Consider the following 20,684-nt stretch of genomic DNA (forward strand, 5'->3'; position numbering starts at 1 on the left):
GGCAAGATTTGGGAGCTCGCCAATGCAGACAGGTATTTCCAGTCCTGCTAGAGAAGCAATGGGTGGAGGTGGAAATGGGGATGGGGGAGGAGATCGGATGAGCCCGGAACCTGGGTGGATCCCCTGGGAGGAGGGCGGGGAGTCATGCTCCCCTCCTGGTGCTCCTGCCCCCAGGCTCAGATTTCAACCCTTGCTGCCGCCTCTGTGGCGCGCCCGTTCAGGGAGCAGAGAGGGTCGCCGAAAGAAGGACGGCAAGAGGCCAGCTCCCGCAGCCCTGGAGCGCTGGCCGGAGCCGGCAGCCCCTGTTGCCGGCGGCGGGAAGCGACCCACCAGCCTTTCCACGCTTGGCTGTGCAGGGGTCCACGAGGGGGCGACCTGAGCCCACGTGCCGCCGAACCCTTCCCTCCTGAAACTACAACTCCCAGGCCGCTCAGGGGTCCCGCCCGCCTCAACGCGCCTCTGGCGGCTCCAATTGGCCGCCGCGGGAGGGGGATTGGCGGTCTCCAGGGCGACGGGAGGCGCTCGGGGCGTCCGAGGCGGGGAGGCGGGTCCGCCCCCTATTGTGTAGCGGCGAGAGTGGAGCAGAGCGGTGCGGAGCAGGTGAGGGAGGGGGCGTACTGGGGGTATAGAAGTGGGGGTGCTGGCGGGGGCATGGAGAGTAGTGCGGAGTTATGGGGGACAGGAGAAAGCGGGGAGTTCTAGAGAGAAGTGAAATTCGTTGGGGGAGCAGAACTAGGGGAGTTCTGGGGAGTGAAGTGGAATTCTTGGCGGGTGGGTGGGGGTTCCCGGAGAACTGCAAGAGTTCTGGAGGCAATGTGGGGGAGTTCTTGGTGGGTTCTAAGAGAAAGGAGGAGTTCCAGGGGACCGTAGAATGCGAGGGAGAAAGGAATTGTTGGGGGTGGGGTATCAGAATTGTATTGTGAGCTGAGGCAGGAGAATCCCAGGGAGGAGAATTCTCGGCAGGAGAGGATGGGGAGAAGTGGCTGGGGGGCGGGGAGACCAGAAGGGAGTTCCTTGTAGCGCAGGGGGCCTGCTGCAATTGGAGATCTGGTGCCAGAAGCTGGAATTGTGGGGGGACTGTGCATAGTAGCGATAACTGGAAAGGGAATAATGGGAGGATGAGGGAGTGGTGTGTGAGGAGACTAGAAGGGTGAGGAAATAGTGGAGGCAGGGGAAGTTGGAAAGATATTAGGAGACTCGGAGGAATTCTAGGGATACCTAGTTACTCGGGGTCTTGGAAAACAGCCAGGAGAGAACTAGGGGGTTCCTATATACTTGGAAAAAGGTTTTTCAGGGAAGTATGGGAGAGCTGCCTGGAGGCAGTGGGAAACAGGGGGCTTTGTTGCTAGTGAATTGCCAGAAGTTAGACCGTACAGGATCATTATGTAGAGGAAAGGATCAGACTGTGGAGGATGTCTTATAGTCTATCCTGAACTTTGTGGCCAAGAGTGGGTTGGAGGCCTCAGAGCAGAGTCCGCTTGGCTGCGCCGGGCCCTGGCATGGACCCTCTGGCTCTCTGAGACTGCCCTAGGATCTGTGGGGCTGTCAGGAGCTCCTACCCTCCATGCCCCAGGGCTCATTTTGTACACTTCAGGGACTCACAGGCTTTTTTTGGACCATGCCTGGGGTTGGGGAAGAGAGAGCCTGACAAACCTCGCCACCCCGAAGATATTGGAGGGGAGTGAGTGGGAGGGATTTGGGTGAGGTCCTTCGGTGGTGGTGCCTGGCAGTGGGAGGGCTGCTTGGCAGTATCATGAGGAAGTTGTGCCAGCTGCCAGCCCCAGGACCTGTCCAGACCTGGAGGATGCTGCCTGGGCCCCCCATACCGGCAGGTGGGGGAGGCAGCTCCTCCTCTCCCAAGTGCCTCACTCATTGCCAAAGCAGTGTAGGGAGACTGAATGGAGAAAGGCCTTGGGTCCCCAGCTTCCAGAGTTTTTCATAGAAGCCGGGGAAATACGACAAGGGATTGTATGGGGGTGTCCTGGGGACCACTTTCTGAGGGTTAAGGGCCCTGGATTTGCCCTTGACTGGCTCTCTGCCTCTGAACAGAGATCCTCAGGGCCCTTATTTGTCACAGTGAGGTGAAGGTGACAGCACTGGTTCCATCTTGCTGCTATACCTTGTAAGCATCAAGAGTAAGGAAAGCAGCAAGAGAAGGCTGGGCCATGAAAGTCTTGATCTACCATACTTCCTTCAAAAATCTTTTTCCAAGTATATAAGGAACCCCAGTTCTCTTCTGGCTTAGTTTTTCAAGACTCTCAGAAAGCAGGCGTCCCCAGAATCCTTCCGCATTTCCTAAGACCTTCCCAGCTCTCCCAACCTCCCCTATTTCCTCACCTTTCTGGTCTCTGCATTCAGCACTCACCATTCTCCCAGTACTCCTACTCCTGCTCTTACTCCTCAGGGCTTCAAGATTCCCCCCTTCCCCCTACCCCCCACTTACTTACGCTCCTCCCTCCTTTCTCTTCCCAGTGCCTTTCTCTAATGGTGGGGTTTCTTCTGGGCTCCAGTATTGGCCAACTCTGCATGTTGCCTTGCACTTTGCATTTAGATCTGGTGGTTCTCCGGAGAGCAGCTTCCTCGGGTGTTACATGAGCCAAGCCCTCACTGTACAGATGAGTGAGAGCTGAAACCTGTTCCCTGAGCTGATCAGAAGGACATCCCTTGGCCCCTCCATCTGGGCCCCTGTGGATAGGAGGGGCTGGGCGAGCAGGCCAGCTGGGCTATGGTGTGGTGCCTCGGCCTGGCCGTCCTCAGCCTGGTTATCAGCCAGGGGGCTGACGGTAAGCTCGACTCCTGGGCTCAAGAACACCCTGTTAGCCTTGGGGTGGGTATGGGGGTGTTCCTCAAGGGTTCCTCTTTGAGCATGTGAGGGCAGGGGAGGAATAGGGCTGGTTCTGGAGAAGCTGAACTGGGGGTTTCTCCAGTCACCCAAAGTCCTAAGGTGCCTACAGAGATACTGATGGCACCTCCCCTCCCAGCACTGACCCTGGCCCCCCGTTGTGCCCTCATGCCACCCATCATGCAGGTCGAGGGAAGCCTGAGGTGGTATCGGTGGTGGGCCGGGCTGGGGAGAGTGTGGTGCTGGGCTGTGACCTGCTGCCCCCGGCCGGCCGGCCTCCCCTGCATGTCATCGAGTGGCTGCGCTTTGGATTCCTGCTTCCCATCTTCATCCAGTTCGGCCTCTACTCTCCCAGAATTGACCCTGATTACGTGGGTAAGAGTTCTCCTCAGGTGGGAGGTAGGCAGGTATCAGCAAGAAAGGTGGACTGGGTAGAGTTGGGCAAGGCCTCCTGTGAACTGCTCTGTCCCTGCCTTGATCTCATCTCCAGCCCTGCTGCCTTAACTCTGCTTAACAAGCATGGTTGTGCTCCCAAGCAGTGTTAATTCATTGAAAGATTCATTCATTTACACACACACACACACACACACTCACACTCACTATTATAGCTGTGCTATTTAGGACTCCACGTGGTCTGTTCCAAAGGAGATCCTGTAGCCCTATTCCAAGTATCCATTCTAATTTTGTAACTGCTTTTTCTAGATCTCATCATGGAACCTCCCAGACTTCATCCTGATCTGTAGTCTCCCCATTTGGCCCTACCTTGGTCCTGGCTCTACTACCTGCTCACTCCTCTGCCCTCTCCCCCTTCCCCATCACCTTAAATGCTAGCTCAGGGATTCAAGTCTTCTAGGGAATGGGCTGATGGGGCAGCAGGATGGGTGCGGCTGTGACCTCTCTGCTTTTCCAGGGGCACTCAGCCTGCTTCTGAGTAGAGAAGCACAGGTGTACGGAGAGGGTGGCTGGGGAGGGCCCAGGTTCCCCAAAGGTCAGTGACTGAATGGGGCTGGCCTGGGTTGCTGCTTTAGGTGGCACCTGTTGGGACTTAAAATCGTGTGTAGCCTCCCTGGGCGCCTTCTGCTGCACCCCAGCTGGCTCCCTAGAATGGCTACAATGGCTCTGCTTCCTCCTAATCCCGGATGGAGCCTTAATCTAAGCGGTTTAGTGCCAGGTCTCAGAGGGCAGTGTGCAGGAGGCCCTGAGGACGGGTCTGGGCTAGGGCTGAGAGAGAGTCTTGTTGCCTCCTCTTCAGAGAGGGGAGACCCAGGAAAGGCCACCTGGGAGGATTTTGATGGGGAGACCCCCACCTTTTCCCTCTTTAGTTTGAATCTTGAGGGAAACCCTGGGATTGGCTGAGCCTTGCCACAGGGCGGGCTGAGCGGAGAGGGGAGGAGGTGCAGGCAGGTGATGCAGAAGGGAAGTTTATTTTCAAACTGGGGGCAGTTATTGGCAAACAGCCTGGTGGGAGTGTATGTGTCTACACAAGCCCTGTGGGAATGGATGAAAGCGGGCCCCAATTAGCACCAGTGGAGAAAAAAACGGCTGTACCCACCAGCCCTCCCTCCCTGCCTCCGCCTGCCCGGTCCTGGGAGGGGTCTTGGGCTGCCGGGCTGAGGCTGGACAGATTCAAAATGTTGCCTGACTGAGGGCAAGCAAGGGGAGGCGGAAGAGAGAGGGGCTTTTCCTGGGACTCCACCAGGGAGACTTGAAGCTCTTCCTTCTCTCCAGCTTGTGTCCTGCCTTGAGGTCCCTCAGGCCTGAAGCCACTGGATAGTTAGCAACTTTGTCTACCTGTGGGTCTTCCTTCTGTCTGTGCTGTTGCTTGAGTTGCAGGGGCTGTGAGCAGTAGCCTCTGGGACTTACTCTCTACTCCTATCCTTTGTTCACACCCCTACCTCAGTCTGGAGCTCTTGGTCGGGCCCTCTGGCCGAGGGAGTTGAGACCTGAGGGAGACCCCCGAGCCCACTAACCCTTTTACTGCCTCACAGTGTGGAAGGGGCCTCTCAGCCTTTGTGTAGGGGACTCGGAACTGCTGTTGCTAAGCAACAGAAGGTAGAGGTTGCTAAGGACAATGCTCTTCTGTCATAAACCCTCTGGGCAGTGAAGGGGAGATGGGCCAGGGACTGTTGTGGGGCTGGTGGTCTAGAATGTGTGTGGAACCCTGACAGAGACTGTTGGAGGATTAGGGACCACACAGAAGGGAAGGCTTCCCATCTTTGAGGACTCTAGAAGCATCTAGCAGAGGGGACTGGATTTATCAACGAGTGCCATGGAGTGAAAGCAATACAAAACAAGCTAGGACTAAAGAGTAGGATTCAGTTAGCTGCCGTGTGTAAAGTGTCCCGGCCTGTGCCCGTACAGTGCCTATGTGGTGTGAACCCATGACCAGGCCTCCGGAAGGAAGGTTAGGCTTAGTCGACACCAGCTTTCCTAAGGTGGATCTTAGACCAACTCATCAAAATGGCGGGATGGACTTTTGTGCTGTATTTCTTGGGATTTTCAAGATGCCCCACATAGCAGAAGGGACGTGCATTTTTTTCTCTGCCCTGAGTTGTTTGATAAAAATCAGTGACCTCATTCTCCACTTAGAACTCCCCTGCTTGCTCTAGTCACCTCCCCTCACCACCTTTTATTCTTAACCCTCTGCCCAGTCACAGCTTCCCAGAAGCCTTCCTTACTCCTCTTGCTTCATAGTGCAATGTCTGGGTGCAGTTAGCACCATTTTTTGAACTTCTTTGTGGATGTGTGGACATGAACTTGCCCATTTAGGTGACTGTGGGTTCCCTGCCTTCCGAGAGCTCAAGAGAGCAGAGACTGTGTCTCCTGTTTTCTTCACACACCCCAGCATACGGGAAGATCTGAAGTCAACAGGCTTCAGCCCTGCAGGTGGAGGGAGGCCTCCAGGAGGTGGGCCCAGGACTCAAGAGGACTCAGGGCTGCCCTGCCGGAGATCTTCCTGTTCTTCTGTAACACTACAGGTCTAGCAGTCCAACTGTCAGAAAAGCTAGGACACGCAGTATGCTTCTTTGGATATTCTCAGTAACATTTGCACTGTTACCCCTTGGCTACCAGCATCTCCCAAGTGAGAATATACCGATTACACCCAGTGCCCTGAACAGCACTTTGTCCTAACACCCGTGTCCATGGAAAGCATGCTGCGTCTGGAGAAAGAAGCCTGGCTTTGTCACTTACTAGCCATGTGATTTTGGAAAGAAACTTAACATTTTAATTCCTTAAGCTACAATAGAATTCTTGGGAGGATTAAATATGGTGACAACGCTTAATATTACATGGCCCGTATTCCACACTCAATCTTCCTTCCCTCTTCTTCCTTCTTTGTGGAGCTAGAAGATCACAATAATGAAAAGTGTCATGTGGGACATAGAAGAGGTTGCAGTCTGGGGTCTGCAGGGTTCAGCAGCCAGGCAGATTAGCCTTCTTGAGGAATCCTGACAGTAGGTAGAAGGGTATGATTATGTTAAATATTTACCCGCTGGGCCTAGTCTTATCTCCCGGGTGGGGATTTCAACACCTAGCCCTTTAAGCAGGTCCACCCATCCTAGAGAATCCACACCCTGGAACTCATTCTAAGTACAAAAAGACTCTTGCCTAAGATCACAAAGCCTGCCTCAACTTGATCCTTCTTTTCTCTTCTTTCTGAAATAGATCACTCTAGAGGTAGAATGGAAGCAAATTGCAGGGGCTGAGCACATTCACAGCTTCGGAATTTCTAGTATTAGGAAGAGCTGGGGTGGACGCTATGCAAAGGGACTTGGAGCAACATTTGCATACAACATAAGATTAAGAAAATGCAGCCAGGCACAGTGACTCACAGCTTAATCCCAGCACTTTGGGAGGCTGAGGCAGGAGGATCCCTTAAGGCCAAGAGTTTGAAACTAGCCTGGGCAACATAGCAAGACCCCTGTCTTCAAAAGTTAAACAATTAGCCAGGCATGATGACACTTGCCTGTAAACAAGCTACTTGAGAGGCTGAGGCAGAAGGATCACTTGAGCCCAGGAGTTCGAGGCTGCAGTGAGCTACAATCAAACCACTGCCCTCCAGCCTGGGCAACAGAGTGAGACCCTGTCTCTAAAAAAAAAAAAAAAGAAAGTTCCATTTGTTCACAGCGGAGGTCAAGGTGGGGATGAGCAATGTGATGTAGAGGGGAGGAGGCTGGAGGCAGGGAGACCTGCAAGTAGGCGGTTGGAGAAACCCAGGTGAGACATGCCACACGTGTAAAGGTGAGGACAGCAGAGAAGGGGAAATGTTTAGGAGGTAGGATTTGAAAAACCTAATGAGCAAGTAGATACGGGAGGTAATTGAGGAATCTAGGAGATGCCAGGTTCCTGATAAGGTAACTTGGTGTGTGGTGGTGCTGTTCACTGATGCAAGGAGAGAAAAGGAAGATGATGTGTGATCAGTTTAGGGCTAGGGCCAGGACTTGAGTGCAGCTTTCTGATTTCAAATCTAGACCTCATTTATTTGTTCAACAACTTTTATTTGAGCATCCAGTGATACCAGGCACCATGCTACATGCCTTCCCTACGTTATTTCTCTCCTCCACCCCACCTTAATTTTGTTTCTCTTCTTTTTACAGATGAGGTAAGAGAGGTTAAGTAACTTGCCCAAAAGAGTACACAGTCGAGCTGGACTCATGCCTAGGTCTATCTGGCTCCCAAGTGTGTGCCTGTATCACGAGGCTACACTGCCAGGGACCCATGAAGCCGTTTGGGGTGCACAATTGCATCCAGGGAGGGTGCTGAGGGCTTGGGTAGGCACCCTTGGTCTGAGCCTGGCAGTGTGGTGTGGATGCTGACTAAGAGCGGGGTTGAGGTGTCTGGTTGTGCTGTGGTTGTGTGGCTTTGTGGAACTGTCTGTGGTCAGCCCGCTGGGGCCTGAGTGCCCCGGGGCATGGAAAGGATGGGGCGAGGAGGCTGCTGACTTTGCTGCTTGCTGGGCTGGACTCTGGCCACCCTAAGGCGCTTAGGCTGCTGATAATAGCCCTGAGGGATTAGGGGCTTTGGCAGGCGGGGTCTGGGTTCCCCTGCTAGGGCCTCAAACACTGTTGAGGTTTTCAGGGAAACAATGCTCTATCAGGAGTACTCCCAGGAGCTCACACCTTCCCCTACAAAAAAAGCCCAGATCCTGTAAGAGTCCAGAGGAGACTACGTGCTGGCTCTTCACCTCCTTCCCCAACAGTCCTGGACGCCGAGTGCAGTTCAGGGGGAAGGTTTTGTCCACCTGCTGTCCCCTTGGTTTCTCTTTGTGTAGACAGGGTCCCAGCTGTTGAACGGCAAGAGCGGTCAGAGGGGCTGAATGGAGGGACCTGTCCTGAATGACCCCAACCCCATCTGCATCTCTGTGGACCTCACACTCTCAGAGTAATTGGGAGAGACTGAGCCTGTTCTTACCTCTAAGAATTACCAGTGTGACCAGGGGATTGGGGCTTCCATGGGGTTCCTTCAGCACCCTTGATTCAGGGCTCCTCCCCCAGGACGAGTCCGGCTGCAGAAGGGGGCCTCTCTCCAGATTGAGGGTCTCCGGGTGGAAGACCAGGGCTGGTACGAGTGCCGCGTGTTCTTCCTGGACCAGCACATCCCTGAAGACGATTTTGCTAACGGCTCCTGGGTGCATCTGACAGTCAATTGTATGAGGCTGCGGGGCAGGTGGTGGAGAAGGACAGGGAGGAGGAGGATGGGGACCTCTGGCTGGTGGGAGAAAGGGGAAGAGGGAGTTCTATTTCTATCCCACAAACAACTCTGATGCCCCACCCTTCCTGAGAGTCCTTGTTTGCTCACTTAGTAGTTGCATCTCACCCCTCCCCCATACTCCTGCCCTTTTCAGTTCTTCAAATATAAATCCAATCAGTCTTCTAGGCTCTGTGTCAGGAACTCCCTCTTTCTCTTCCCTCCTGCTTCCCTGGCCAGGGAAGTGGGTGGGAGAGAGGGGGCTCTTGGGCTCTGAGTGAAACACAGCTTACATACACATAGCACTTTGTGTTTTCAAAATACCTTTTCACCCAGGCCCTTATTATTTCTGTCTCACTCCTAAGTAGGAAGGAGGTCATAATCATTCCCACTGCATAGGTGAGGCTGGGTCATGCCACTGATTAGTGGCAGAGCAGAGTCTAGGACCCAGCCCTCCTCACTCCCAGAACAGTGCTCCTCCCGAGGGGACGTGGCTCTCCCCGCCGGCTCTGGACATCCAGCCTGGGTTCAACCCCAGGCCAGTGTGTGGGGGTGGGTTGATAGAATCCTCACTTGGCCCGGGTGCAGCAGACAGGGTGGCCCCGGGCTGAGCATTCCTATGAGGCGGGGCTGGTGGGTGGGCAGGGCAGCAGGCTGGAGCCCTGAGTCATCTCCCTGGCCCTCGGGCACTGCTCTTTACGCTGACAGCCCCTCTGGGGCCCCGATGCCTGTCTCCCTTGCAGCGCCCCCTCAATTCCAGGAGACACCTCCTGCTGTGTTGGAAGTGCAGGAACTGGAGCCTGTGACCCTGCGTTGTGTGGCCCGTGGCAGCCCCCTGCCTCGTGTGACGTGGAAGCTCCGAGGAAAGGACCTTGGCCAGGGCCAGGGCCAGGGCCAGGTGCAAGTGAGTCCTGGGGGTGGATAGAATGAGCCATATAGAGTGTGAAGGGAAAGTGGGGGCCTGGCAGTGGGGCCAGAGGACAGAGGAGGCAAAGGCCAGGCTGGAAGATGGGCCAGGAGAGGGGGTTGGCATTGTTTGCCCCGAGCCTGGGGTGCTGCCTCCCTCTGCTGGCCAGCCTCGGAAGTGCAGGATCTGAGGCTGGCAGGGGAAAGGACTCTTCCTCACCCACTCCTTCCCTAGGTGCAGAACGGGACACTGCGGATCCGCCGGGTAGAGCGAGGCAGCTCTGGGGTCTACACCTGCCAAGCCTCCAGCACTGAGGGCAGCGCCACCCACGCCACCCAGCTGCTAGTGCTAGGTGCTCTCTGGCGGGAGGGCTGGGCTCCAGGGTTACCTATGCAAGGGGGCTGTGACCTATGGCTGAATTGGTTCACAGCAAGATAGGAAGATCTGGGCCTGAGGGCAGGGCCCGTGGAAGCTGAGGGGGCTCCCAATGCAGGCTGTCGCTCTGAAACCAGCACCTTAATTTTAAAAGGCTCGGTAAGCAGACAAAGCGATCTTAGTGCCTAGTAGTGTGTTATAGTGGAAAGGACATGGGTGCTTGTGTTAGGCTGTGAACCGGCTAACTCCTTGAGTCCCAGTTTCTTCATCTTTATAAAGAGACTCATGTCTACCTCTCAGGTCTGTTACAAGAATTTACTTAGGTCCAGCTGAGCCCAGTCACAGGCACATGGAATTCCTGGCCAAGATCCTTCCTTAAGAAGGGAAACTGAGAAGTAGAAGGCCTGGACTGTGCCTTCATAGAGCCTATTATCTTTGTGGGGAAGTGGGACTAATTGGGGAAACAGGAAAGTGTTGCTGTCCGTGGTACTGTAAGAAAGGCAGTGCCGGGTAATGGTTAAAGTGTCGTCTGTGGCATAAGGAAGCCTAATGGGAATGTTGCCTCTCCTGCTGTCCTTGGGCAATCACCTCACAATCTCTCTGCCTCTGAGCCTTCATTTCTTCATCCATAAAATGGAGACAATTCCCACCGCCAAGCTTTTGGTCAGGATTAAATGAGGTCGTGCAGGTAAAGTGCTTAGCACTCAGTGTCCTGCATGCAGTCAGTGCTCTGTTGTGTCAGCTCACATCATGACCTCTTCTTACTGACTACTCATGCGGTACCGGCCCAGAGAGGGGAAGAAGTAGTGGAACTGTAGTAGCAGAGGTGCTTTTGCAGGAGGTATGTGGTGTGGCCAGGCCCTTGGGAGGGACATTCCAGACCGGGGGTGCAGGGAGCAAAGGCATGGAGATGGGGGACAGTCAGCTGCCCACACTGACCTGAAAGAGTTCATGAGGGCTGACATGGAAAGATGGCTGGCCAGGTAGGGAGGGTTTGGATCTCAGGGGTCCACACGGCTGGGTTTGAGCTTAGTGTAGTAGGAGCCAGGTGCTGTTGCACGTTCCTGAGCAGAAGTGTTCTGTGGCTCAAGGGGCTGTTTCTGTATGAATGGCGATTAGAGTGGCAGCCACAGGGGGGCCTGGAGTCAGGGGCTGCTGCAGCATCTTGAGGTGAGGTATTGGGCACCTGGGTTAGGCTCAGAGACAGAGAAGTAATTCAAGAGGTGACAAGCAGGGATACAAATGGTAAAGGAGCAGAGTTAAACTGACTCCCCCAAACACACACACCATTCCTAGGCAGTGGAACCGCATGAATGGGGTTGCTCTTGATGGAACAGAGAGAATTTGGAAAGAGGAATGGGTCTCAGGGAGAGGATGAATTCTTGTTACATACAGGGGGAAGCTTCTGTTTCCGTTCCCCAAAGCCCGGTAACAACGAGCCTTAGGATTCCAGAGGGCAGAGCTGGGAAGGATTGCAGAGGTGACCTCAGGGTTCTGGGAAGACTGTGGGCTGAGGCCACCTTCCTCCCCTTGTGCACCCCACAGGACCCCCAGTCATCGTGGTGCCCCCCAAGAACTGCACAGTCAATGCTTCCCAGGATGTTTCCTTGGCCTGCCACGCTGAGGCATACCCTGCTAATCTCACCTACAGCTGGTTCCAGGACAACACCAATGTCTTCCACATTAGGTGGGGTCACCCTCATTAGGAGGGTGGAGGTGGGGAATTCACAGTCTCTGAAGAGCCACTTGGCTGGGCAAGGCCTGGACCCCTCCTCACACATGCCACATTGCAGCCGCCTGCAATCCCGGGTGCGGATTCTGGTGGACGGGAGCCTGCGGCTGCAGGCCACCCAGCCTGATGATGCCGGCTGCTACACCTGTGTGCCCAGCAATGGCCTCCTGCATCCACCCTCAGCCTCTGCCTACCTCACTGTGCTCTGTAAGCTCCTGACCCCAGCTTCTCCCACAGCCTGCTCCCTTCCCCTGGGCCAGGCCAAGCCCCTCTCCCCCAACTTGCCACTACTTTCCCCCAGACCCAGCCCAGGTGACAGCTATGCCTCCTGAGACGCCCCTGCCCATAGGCATGCCGGGGGTGATCCGCTGCCCGGTTCGTGCCAACCCCCCACTGCTCTTTGTCAGCTGGACCAAGGATGGAAAGGCCCTGCAGCTGGACAAGGTACAGGCTTGGGGCAGTACAGCTTGGTGTTATTCTGCTCAGGACAGCAGGGTGGAGTTAGCTCAGTTTAATTCAATTCTGTGACTGGGGGCACACATCTTTTGTGAATTTAATTTGTGTTATGAGACATGTTGCATAGGAGACTACTTAAAACCCCTGAGGAAAAATTTCCATGGTTTAAGGTGGTGGTTTTGTGTCTTCTTTGGGGAAAGAAGAGAGATGATCTCTGGGGAAAATGATGGCAAAGAGTCAAGAAGCAGAACTGAAGGTTCTTTCGTGTGATGATTGGGGAATTGTGTGTCCCGGGGAACACACACTTCTTACCAGGTGCTGTGTGGGATACTGGGTTGGGGGCAGGGGGAAGGAGGCATCCATCCTTCAAGTGGGCACTGCCTGGGCAGAGGACAGCAACACTGTCTGGAAGGCCACGGATGGAGCTCATGCCTTTCTTTTAGGGTGGTTGAGGATAGACCAGCAACAGATTCTGGGACTCTGGTGATGGGCCTCAAAGAGGAGACAGTCATTCCCTTGCAGAAACCAGGGTCAAGAGGCAGGAAGTAGTATAGTGCGTTTATGGAATCATGTGTTATGGAATCATGGATCATCCAATTGGGTGGAAGCTGGAGTGCCTGTAGGGACATGAATGGTGCAGAGAAAGCTGGAAAGACAGGTTGGCATCAAAAGGCAGAACTGTGAATGCCAGGTTACCATTGCCTCATTCCAAGGCAATTGGGATCTTTTGTCTGCAGAGACTATAAATTTTTTGAGGCCTAGTATTGCCGTCTTTTCATCGTAGTGTACCTGGGGCTTCTACAACAATAGTACTCAGTATTATCTTTGTTGACTGTTTAAGAAAAAAGTCTGCAGGCAGTTGGAGCTGCTGGAGTTTGTTGAACATTGGTGTGATAGCATCAGAGCTGTGATCAGGGATTGAGCTTATCCAGTGGAATGTAGCAGGAGATCCTGGACATAGGAAGAGGGGTTCTGAAGCTGCTGAAATGGCCAGGTGAGAGTTGTGGAGTCTGATTTAGAGAGGACGACATGAAGATGAATGGGCTCATGCCCCGACAAAAGGGACGTCTCAGGATGACTGGCTTAGGATTTCGCTAGGGGGAGTGAGGGAACGTGTGGAGGCAGACTTCAGCAAGGAGGACGGTGGGCCCTTTAATAGAGAAATAGGAGCTGGTGTGGGGTGGAAGACGCTGAACTTCGTTGTGGAGTGCTGGGAAGGGAGCCAGGTGAAGTCCCAGCAGGCAGGAAGCCCCATGTAGCCCAACTCCAGGGGTGGCCATTCACAGTGTATTTTCTGTGAGTGGCACCCCCTGGAGTTGTGCAGTCACAGCCTCACACTATTGGGAGGGGTCCCTCTGTAGGCAGGAGAGAAAGGAAGCGCTGGAAATCGGAGAGGGGTCAGGCCTAGACATGGAGCTGCTGGAGTCCTCTGCATAGCTGTGGGTTTCTCGTCCTGCCCCCTCTCTTGTACTGCCATCCCGGGCTTGTCTCTGCTGAGCTCCTCTCTCTAGCTGTCATCTCCTCTTCCTTCCAGTTCCCTGGCTGGTCCCAGGGCACAGAAGGCTCATTGATCATCGCCCTGGGGAACGAGGATGCCCTGGGAGAATACTCCTGCACCCCCTACAACAGTCTTGGTACCGCCGGGCCCTCCCCTGTGACCCGCGTGCTGCTCAAGGTTAGGCCGGGGGTGGGCGGGGGCCTGTGGTGACAGTGAGTCAGATGGCTGGAGATGGCGCTAAGGCCAGGCTGATGGGGGTGGGGCGGGGCAGACACATGGGGAGGGGTTTCCAAGTCTGTTTCCCATGGTGGCCACGGCAGCAGCTGCCCGATGCCATCCCAGAGGCTTCTGCAGAGGTGGTGCTTGGGAGGTGGGACATCAGTCACACACATCCAAAAGTAAGATATCCTGTCCACCCCAACTCTCACTAACCTTGACCGTGCTGCCTCCCTCTCTGGGGCTCTGGGAGGAAGAATGTTCTGCAGAAGTTTGTACATCACTGAGAGTCCTGCCTAAGCCTGCCAGCCCTTACTATGCCACCATTTCCCTCCAGCCCCTACCCACTGGGGAACAGACACAGAGCCACAGAAGAATTGAGAGATGGAGAGAGAATGAGGTGGAGACAGGCTTGGTGAGTGTTTAGCTAGGGGGAGTGAGAGAGAGTGAGGTGAGACATGGCATGACAGGAACACAGAGAGGGGGAGTAGCCAACCTTAGATGGTGATGTAAGAGAGGGCCCCTCCCAATGCCAGACCTGGCTTGCAGGCTCCCCCGGCTTTTATAGAGCGGCCCAAGGAAGAATATTTCCAAGAAGTAGGGCGGGAGCTGCTCATCCCCTGCTCCGCCCAAGGGGACCCTCCTCCTGTTGTCTCTTGGGCCAAGGTAAGGCTCCTGAGCCCGCTCTGCCTGTACCCGTGCCCACTTCACCCCTGCCTCTTGTGCCCCAGCCATTTTGTGGGAGGGAGGGTATGGGAAGGAGAGGGCTGTCAGAGGCGGGGTGGGGAGGAACTGGAGCTGCCTGGAGAGATGAGGGGCGCCCTTGGTGAGGGGTGGCTGCGTGTGTCCTCAGGGCTCACCAGTGGTTCTGTAGGTGGGCCGGGGGCTGCAAGGCCAGGCCCAGGTGGACAGCAACAGCAGTCTCATCCTGCGACCATTGACCAAGGAGGCCCACGGGCACTGGGAATGCAGTGCCAGCAATGCTGTGGCCCGAGTGGCCGCCTCCACCAACGTCTACGTGCTGGGTTAGTGGCTGGAGAGATGGCCAGGGGCTGGGAGAAATTACATGGGAATCGTTTTTGGAGGCCCAGAAAGGGGATCATGGGTGTGGGACCCCTGGGATGATGATGGGTGAAGGGCACTGGCCTTGGGGCCCCTGCTACTCTTTACACTCCCTCAGGCCCTGACCACCATTCCTCCATTCCCCCCTGCCCAGGCACTAGCCCTCATGTTGTCACCAATGTGTCCGTGGTGCCTTTGCCTAAGGGTGCCAATGTCTCCTGGGAGCCTGGCTTTGATGGTGGCTATCTGCAGAGATTCAGTGTCTGGTACACGCCACTGTGAGTGACCTGCTCCTGCCATTTCTCTGCGCCAATCTTGCCTCCTTTCCTCTCCTCCTTGAACCTATCTGGCCTTCTGCCCTGTCTTCTGTCCCTCTATCCTTCACCAGTCCTGGCTCTGCTTCCCTGTTTCCAGATTCTGAGTTCAGGGCCAAGGTCCTGAGACCTTGGATGGTTGAGCAGAGAGGAGTTGGTTAGATCTCTGGACCCCAGATCTTCTGGTCTACCTAGCTAACGAGGTACCCCCCGTGTCCTCATGTCTCCCAGGGCCAAGCGTCCTGACCGAATGCACCATGACTGGGTGTCCTTGGCAGTGCCTGTGGGGGCTGCTCACCTCCTAGTGCCAGGGCTGCAGCCCCACACCCAGTACCAGTTCAGCGTACTGGCTCAGAACAAGCTGGGGAGTGGTCCCTTCAGCGAAATCGTCTTGTCTGCTCCTGAAGGTGAGAGGCTTGTAGTCCCAGAACAGCAGAGACAAGGATGGAGAAGGGCTGCTAGGAAAGTTAGGATATGGGAGGTTCTGGGTGGGAAGGGGCAGAGGTGCTGGCCAGCTTAGGGTCCAGAGGGGTGTGTGGAAGATGATTTGAGCTTGTCTTCAGGGGCTCTGGGAGAAGAGTTGGGCACTGGGGTCGTGGAAGGCCAGGGGAGGGGCGCTGGGAATCCTTGCTCTGACCTGCCTTTCTGTCCCCTGCAGGGCTTCCTACCACGCCAGCTGCACCCAGGCTTCCTCCAACAGAGATATCCCCTCCCCTGTCCCCTCCACGGGGTCTGGTGGCAGTGAGGACACCCCGGGGGGTACTCCTGCATTGGGATCCCCCAGAGCTGGTCCCTAAGAGACTGGATGGCTACGTCTTGGAAGGACGGCAAGGCTCCCAGGGCTGGGAGGTGCTGGACCCAGCTGTGGCAGGCACAGAAACAGAGCTGCTGGTACCAGGCCTCATCAAGGTATGTGCGAGAGGCAACACAGGGAGCAGCCTCCTAGGGCCTCTCCTGCATCCTTCTCCATTCCCCAAACCCTATCTTCTCATCTTGATTTGAGCTCTTCATCTCCGCATCCTACCTCACCCTTCCGTCCCACCTGCACAGTCTTTCCGCGCACCGCTGGGATGGGCGGTGCTGGGCCCTGACCTCCCTCCTGGCACTCCATCCCCATCGCAGGACGTTCTCTATGAATTCCGCCTCGTGGCCTTCGCAGGCAGCTACGTCAGCGACCCCAGCAACACGGCCAACGTCTCCACTTCTGGTGAGCACCTGGCGTGAGGGAGGAGCCCCAGGGCTTGCGGGTGGGGGCGGGGGGCTCCGAGTCCACTGACCCTCCCTCGTGGCCCCCTGCCTAGGTCTGGAGGTCTACCCTTCGCGCACGCAGCTGCCGGGTCTCCTGCCCCAGCCTGTGTTGGCCGGCGTGGTGGGCGGGGTCTGCTTCCTAGGCGTGGCCGTCCTCGTGAGCATTCTGGCCGCCTGCCTCATGAACCGGCGCAGGGCTGCCCGCCGCCGCCGCAAGCGCCTCCGCCAAGGTAAGCCCCCTCCACCCTCAGCCCTCCTCCTCCTGCGCACTTGGGCCTAGTGCACCGAAAGGCCCCGCCCCTCCTTAAGCCCCTCCTACCTGGGGGAAAATCCTCGCTCCTGTGTGATCCAGGTGCATTCTCTTAGTCCTGCATCGGGTCCTGCCTACGCTTTTCCCACCCGGATGGGGTTGGGCGTTTGGTGTTGGGTGAGAGAGTCTGCGTCTGGAGGGCCTGGTTTTTTGCCTGTGTCACCTATTATTCTCGTGCCCTTCCAGATCCACCTCTTATCTTCTCTCCGACCGGAACATCAGCTGCACCGTAAGTGCCTCCACCTCCTTGGCTTTCTTCTGCTTTTCCATTGTACATGCCAGTATCCTCTGCTTCCTTTTTTGCATCTTTACTAGGGGGATGTTAGGGGTGGGAGAGGAACAAAAGTGGGAGAGGGTAAGAAGGGGTGTGCAGTGGCCCCAGCCTGAGGCCGGTCCAGTATGGCCTGTGCCTTCCCTCCACCCCTTCCACCTTGTTGGTCCTTTCCTCGCTTGTTCTCCCTAGCTCTACTCTGTTCACCAAACCTCTCAAGGCCTGACGCTGGCTCCTGGGAGGGGGACCTGCCCCTACCACAGACCCTGATCTCCTGTCCTTCCCCAGCTCTGCTCTGGGCTCAGGCAGTCCTGACAGCGTGGCGAAGCTGAAGCTCCAGGGTTCCCCAGTTCCCAGCCTGCGCCACAGTCTGCTCTGGGGGGATCCTGCCGGAACTCCCAGCCCCCACCCAGATCCTCCGCCTAGCCGGGGACCCTTACCCCTGGAGCCCATTTGCCGGGGCCCAGATGGGCGCTTTGTGATGGGGCCCACTGTGGCGGCCCCCCAGGAAAGGTCAGGCCCGGAGCAGGCAGAACCTCGGACTCCAGCCCAGTGTCTCGCCCGGTCCTTTGACTGTAGCAGCAGCAGCCCCAGTGGGGCGCCCCAGCCCCTCTGCATTGAAGACATCAGCCCTGTGGCGCCCCCTCCAGCAGCTCCACCCAGTCCCTTGCCAGGTCCTGGACCCCTACTCCAGTACCTGAGCCTGCCCTTCTTCCGAGAGATGAATGTGGATGGGGACTGGCCCCCTCTTGAGGAGCCCAGCCCTGCTGCACCCCCAGATTACATGGATACCCGGCGCTGCCCCACCTCATCTTTCCTTCGTCCTCCAGACACCCCTTCTGTGTCACCCAGGGAATCACTTCCTGGGGCTGTGGTAGGGGCTGGGGCCACTGCAGAACCCCCTTACACAGCCCTGGCTGACTGGACACTGAGGGAGCGGCTGCTGCCAGGCCTTCTCCCTGCTGCCCCTCGAGGCAGCCTCACCAGCCAGAGCAGCGGGCGAGGCAGCGCTTCGTTCCTGCGGCCCCCCTCCACAGCCCCCTCTGCTGGAGGCAGCTACCTCAGCCCTGCTCCAGGAGACACCAGCAGCTGGGCCAGTGGCCCTGAGAGATGGCCCCGAAGGGAGCATGTGGTGACAGTCAGCAAGAGGTGAGAGCAGTCCCTGCCCATCTCTACCTCTGCCTCAGTCCTGCCACAGACCTCACCCCTCTCCCAATACCCTGTGCCTTCTCTGCTCCACTCCCACCCTGGGAATGGGAAACCTTGTCTCCTTTTAGAAACTTTTGCTGAGGTCCAGGTATTTTTCAGGGGAAACCCATGGCCTAATGTGAATTTGTGGTCCTTGAATTCAGACTTTTCTGAACAGCTTCTATTCCTCCACCCACACCATATGTTTGTCTTTTTTTACAGGAGGAACACATCTGTGGATGAGAACTATGAGTGGGACTCAGAATTCCCTGGGGACATGGAATTGCTGGAGACGTTGCACCTGGGCTTGGCCAGCTCCCGGCTCAGACCTGAAGCTGAGCCAGAGCTAGGTGTGTGAGCCCCAGGGAAAGGCAGGCATCTCGGCCATGCTGTCCCACATCCCCCCTGCCACCTTAGGACCCATCTATTCCCAGTCAGACCCTGCCTCCCAGGCTCCTCTGCTCTAGACTGTGCCTTGCCCCCTTGGGCCATCTGTACTGGAAGGGCCTAACGAGCTTCACATCTGACCTTTTCACTCAGTGAACCTCAGGGCTTCTTCTCATTGTCCTGCCCGCCTCTTGCAGGTGTGAAGACTCCAGAGGAGGGCTGCCTCCTGAACACTGCCCATGTTACTGGCCCTGAGGCCCGCTGTGCTGCCCTTCGGGAGGAATTCCTGGCCTTCCGCCGCCGCCGAGATGCTACTAGGGCTCGGCTACCAGCCTATCGACAGCCAGTCCCTCACCCCGAACAGGCCACTCTGCTGTGAACACCCCTAATGTGAGGCTGGGAAAAGGCATATGGACCTGCAAAGGAGGCCCCCAACCAGACTGACCTAGCTTCAACCTAGGACACTGCCCCTGCCTGCCCCTTTGGTGCCCAGACCCTGATAGTGGATAGTGAGCCTGGGTCACCTTGGTATGGAATGTATGTGCTGACCCCCTAGGTGAGTCTGGGGATTGGAACAGGGATCTTAGGTCTGCCCCGCCCCCGTGTGTGTGTGTGTGTGTGTGTGTGTGTGTGTGTGTGTGTGTGTGAAGTTTTTTACAGGTGAATAAACAAAGTTTGAAAGATGTTTCTGTGTGTTATCCGTCTTTGAGAGAGTGCCAGGAGAATCCCTGGACCCTTAAAGAAGAGGAGAATCTTATTGAATGAATGGAGGTGCATTCAGCATTCATTCAAGAAGCATTTATTGAGTGCTTACTGAGGCCAGCTACTAAAGGCCAGCCATTGAAGTACATACTGAGAAAATAAGGTTCTTGAAGACATGTCTTTGCCCTTGAGTTCTTTCTAGTCAGTGAGGCAGACAAGTAAAGAAATAGTTGCCATATGATGTGATAAGTTCTGTGATAAAGCTATGTGCTGGTTATTGTGGTAGCACAAAGGAAGATGTTGCATTCAAGGCCACAAACATTTAGTGAACGCTAATATCGTGTTCCGGGGCAAATGCCACATATTGGAGGGGAGTCCTCAGGACCCTCACAGATGGTGGTAATAATAATAGTAGTATTCACTATGTGCCAGGCACTGCTCTAAGCCCTATAGGTGGACTGTTTAGTTCTCTACAATTCTATGAATTAGGTAGTACTATTAGCTCTGTTTTATAGACCAGGGAACTGAAGCATAGAATGCTTTAGTAATGTGCACAACAGTCACACAGCAGGTAAAGGTGGGGAGCCAGTCAAGGAAGGGAAACTATCCTAGGCAGAGGAATAGCCTTTGTAAAGGCACAGAAGAGTGAGAACGCTTGACAATCAGTGGGACTGGAATATAGGCCTGTGTAGGACTTGGGGAGGGAACAGAGAATAGAAAGGTGGGACGGGACTGGATATTGACATTCTGGAATCTCAGGTTCAAGGGAGGACTCTAACATGTGTGAAGAACTCCACCCAGGGTGACTCTGTTCAACTGAAGCCTGAAAGGGTGGGGGGCTTTCTCTATCCCTGAACTGTGCCGTCCTCCACCCTCAGAGACAAAAGAACCCTGGCCAGCCTCCTCCCGCTGAGGGCTCCCTCTGTGATCCCTCCAGGATTTAGGAAGAGATACCAAGTCATAGAAAAGGAGATGAAAGGCAGGCAGAAGTCAGATCTGAACCCTGGGTCCCAACACCCAACACGCCCCTAGGGCCCTGGGCAAAGAGTGACCTCACTGTTAGTCCCTGCCCAGGCTTGAAGTAAGAGATGAGCAAGATCACGTGGGGGTGCTGTCCCGGCCCGCAAGTCCCAGTCCTGTCACACACTAGTCAGCTGGGGTCGGGGAAAGGCCTTCCTGTGCCTCCATTTACCTTGCCAGCCTCTAAACTAGGAGGCTTCTTCCCACATAAACACGCCCACAGTCTTCAGCTAACTTTCTAGGCAGAAAGTTTCCTACTGCGGCACAAGTCTACGGGCTCCGGGTGGAGGCTGAGGTTCTCACGGGTGGAGACCACTGCAGCTGCCTTCGTAGGTCCAGACTCCCCGAACCTTTAACCCTTGCTCTGCTCAACCGTCCCTCTGTCTCAAGCAGTCCTCCCGCCTTCTGCGCTGCGGCGCCTTTAAACCTTCTTGGCCCTTGCCCCGCCCCGGGTCCGCCCCGTCTGAG

The 20,684-nt window shown here is 55.8% G+C and overlaps 1 protein-coding gene and 1 long non-coding RNA gene across 12 annotated transcripts; one reads left to right on the forward strand and one right to left on the reverse strand.

The window, feature by feature from the left end:
- The first annotated feature begins 179 nt into the window (after positions 1-179).
- On the forward strand, positions 180-19,175 carry IGSF9 (immunoglobulin superfamily member 9). 11 transcript variants are annotated; one of them, XM_077940573.1, is made up of 23 exons: positions 460-600; positions 2,552-2,783; positions 3,029-3,217; positions 8,115-8,224; positions 8,338-8,490; positions 9,274-9,434; positions 9,672-9,789; positions 11,358-11,499; positions 11,606-11,751; positions 11,846-11,988; positions 13,535-13,675; positions 14,052-14,129; positions 14,264-14,380; positions 14,589-14,739; positions 14,931-15,054; positions 15,322-15,497; positions 15,749-15,999; positions 16,141-16,297; positions 16,392-16,568; positions 16,835-16,877; positions 17,208-18,068; positions 18,330-18,457; positions 18,692-19,175. In XM_077940573.1, exons 4-23 carry the CDS (start codon positions 8,179-8,181, stop codon positions 18,871-18,873), a joined length of 3,495 nt encoding a protein of 1,164 aa, XP_077796699.1. In that variant the 5' UTR covers positions 460-600; positions 2,552-2,783; positions 3,029-3,217; positions 8,115-8,178; the 3' UTR covers positions 18,874-19,175. The 11 variants fall into 11 exon arrangements, with proteins under 11 accessions (XP_028682920.2, XP_077796666.1, XP_077796658.1 ...); XM_028827087.2 differs by lacking the exon at positions 8,115-8,224 and having other exon boundaries at positions 180-600; XM_077940540.1 differs by lacking the exon at positions 8,115-8,224 and having other exon boundaries at positions 180-600; positions 16,213-16,297.
- LOC114670288 (uncharacterized) lies at positions 7,992-20,620 on the reverse strand. Its single transcript, XR_003719754.2, has 4 exons — positions 20,389-20,620; positions 16,658-16,959; positions 8,255-8,551; positions 7,992-8,126 (listed from the first exon to the last, which is right to left on the reverse strand). It is a non-coding gene; the product is annotated as an uncharacterized LOC114670288 (long non-coding RNA).
- Positions 20,621-20,684: the final 64 nt, after the last annotated feature.

Source organism: Macaca mulatta, chromosome 1 (genome assembly GCF_049350105.2).
Source record: "Macaca mulatta isolate MMU2019108-1 chromosome 1, T2T-MMU8v2.0, whole genome shotgun sequence".
NCBI lineage: Eukaryota > Metazoa > Chordata > Mammalia > Primates > Cercopithecidae > Macaca > Macaca mulatta.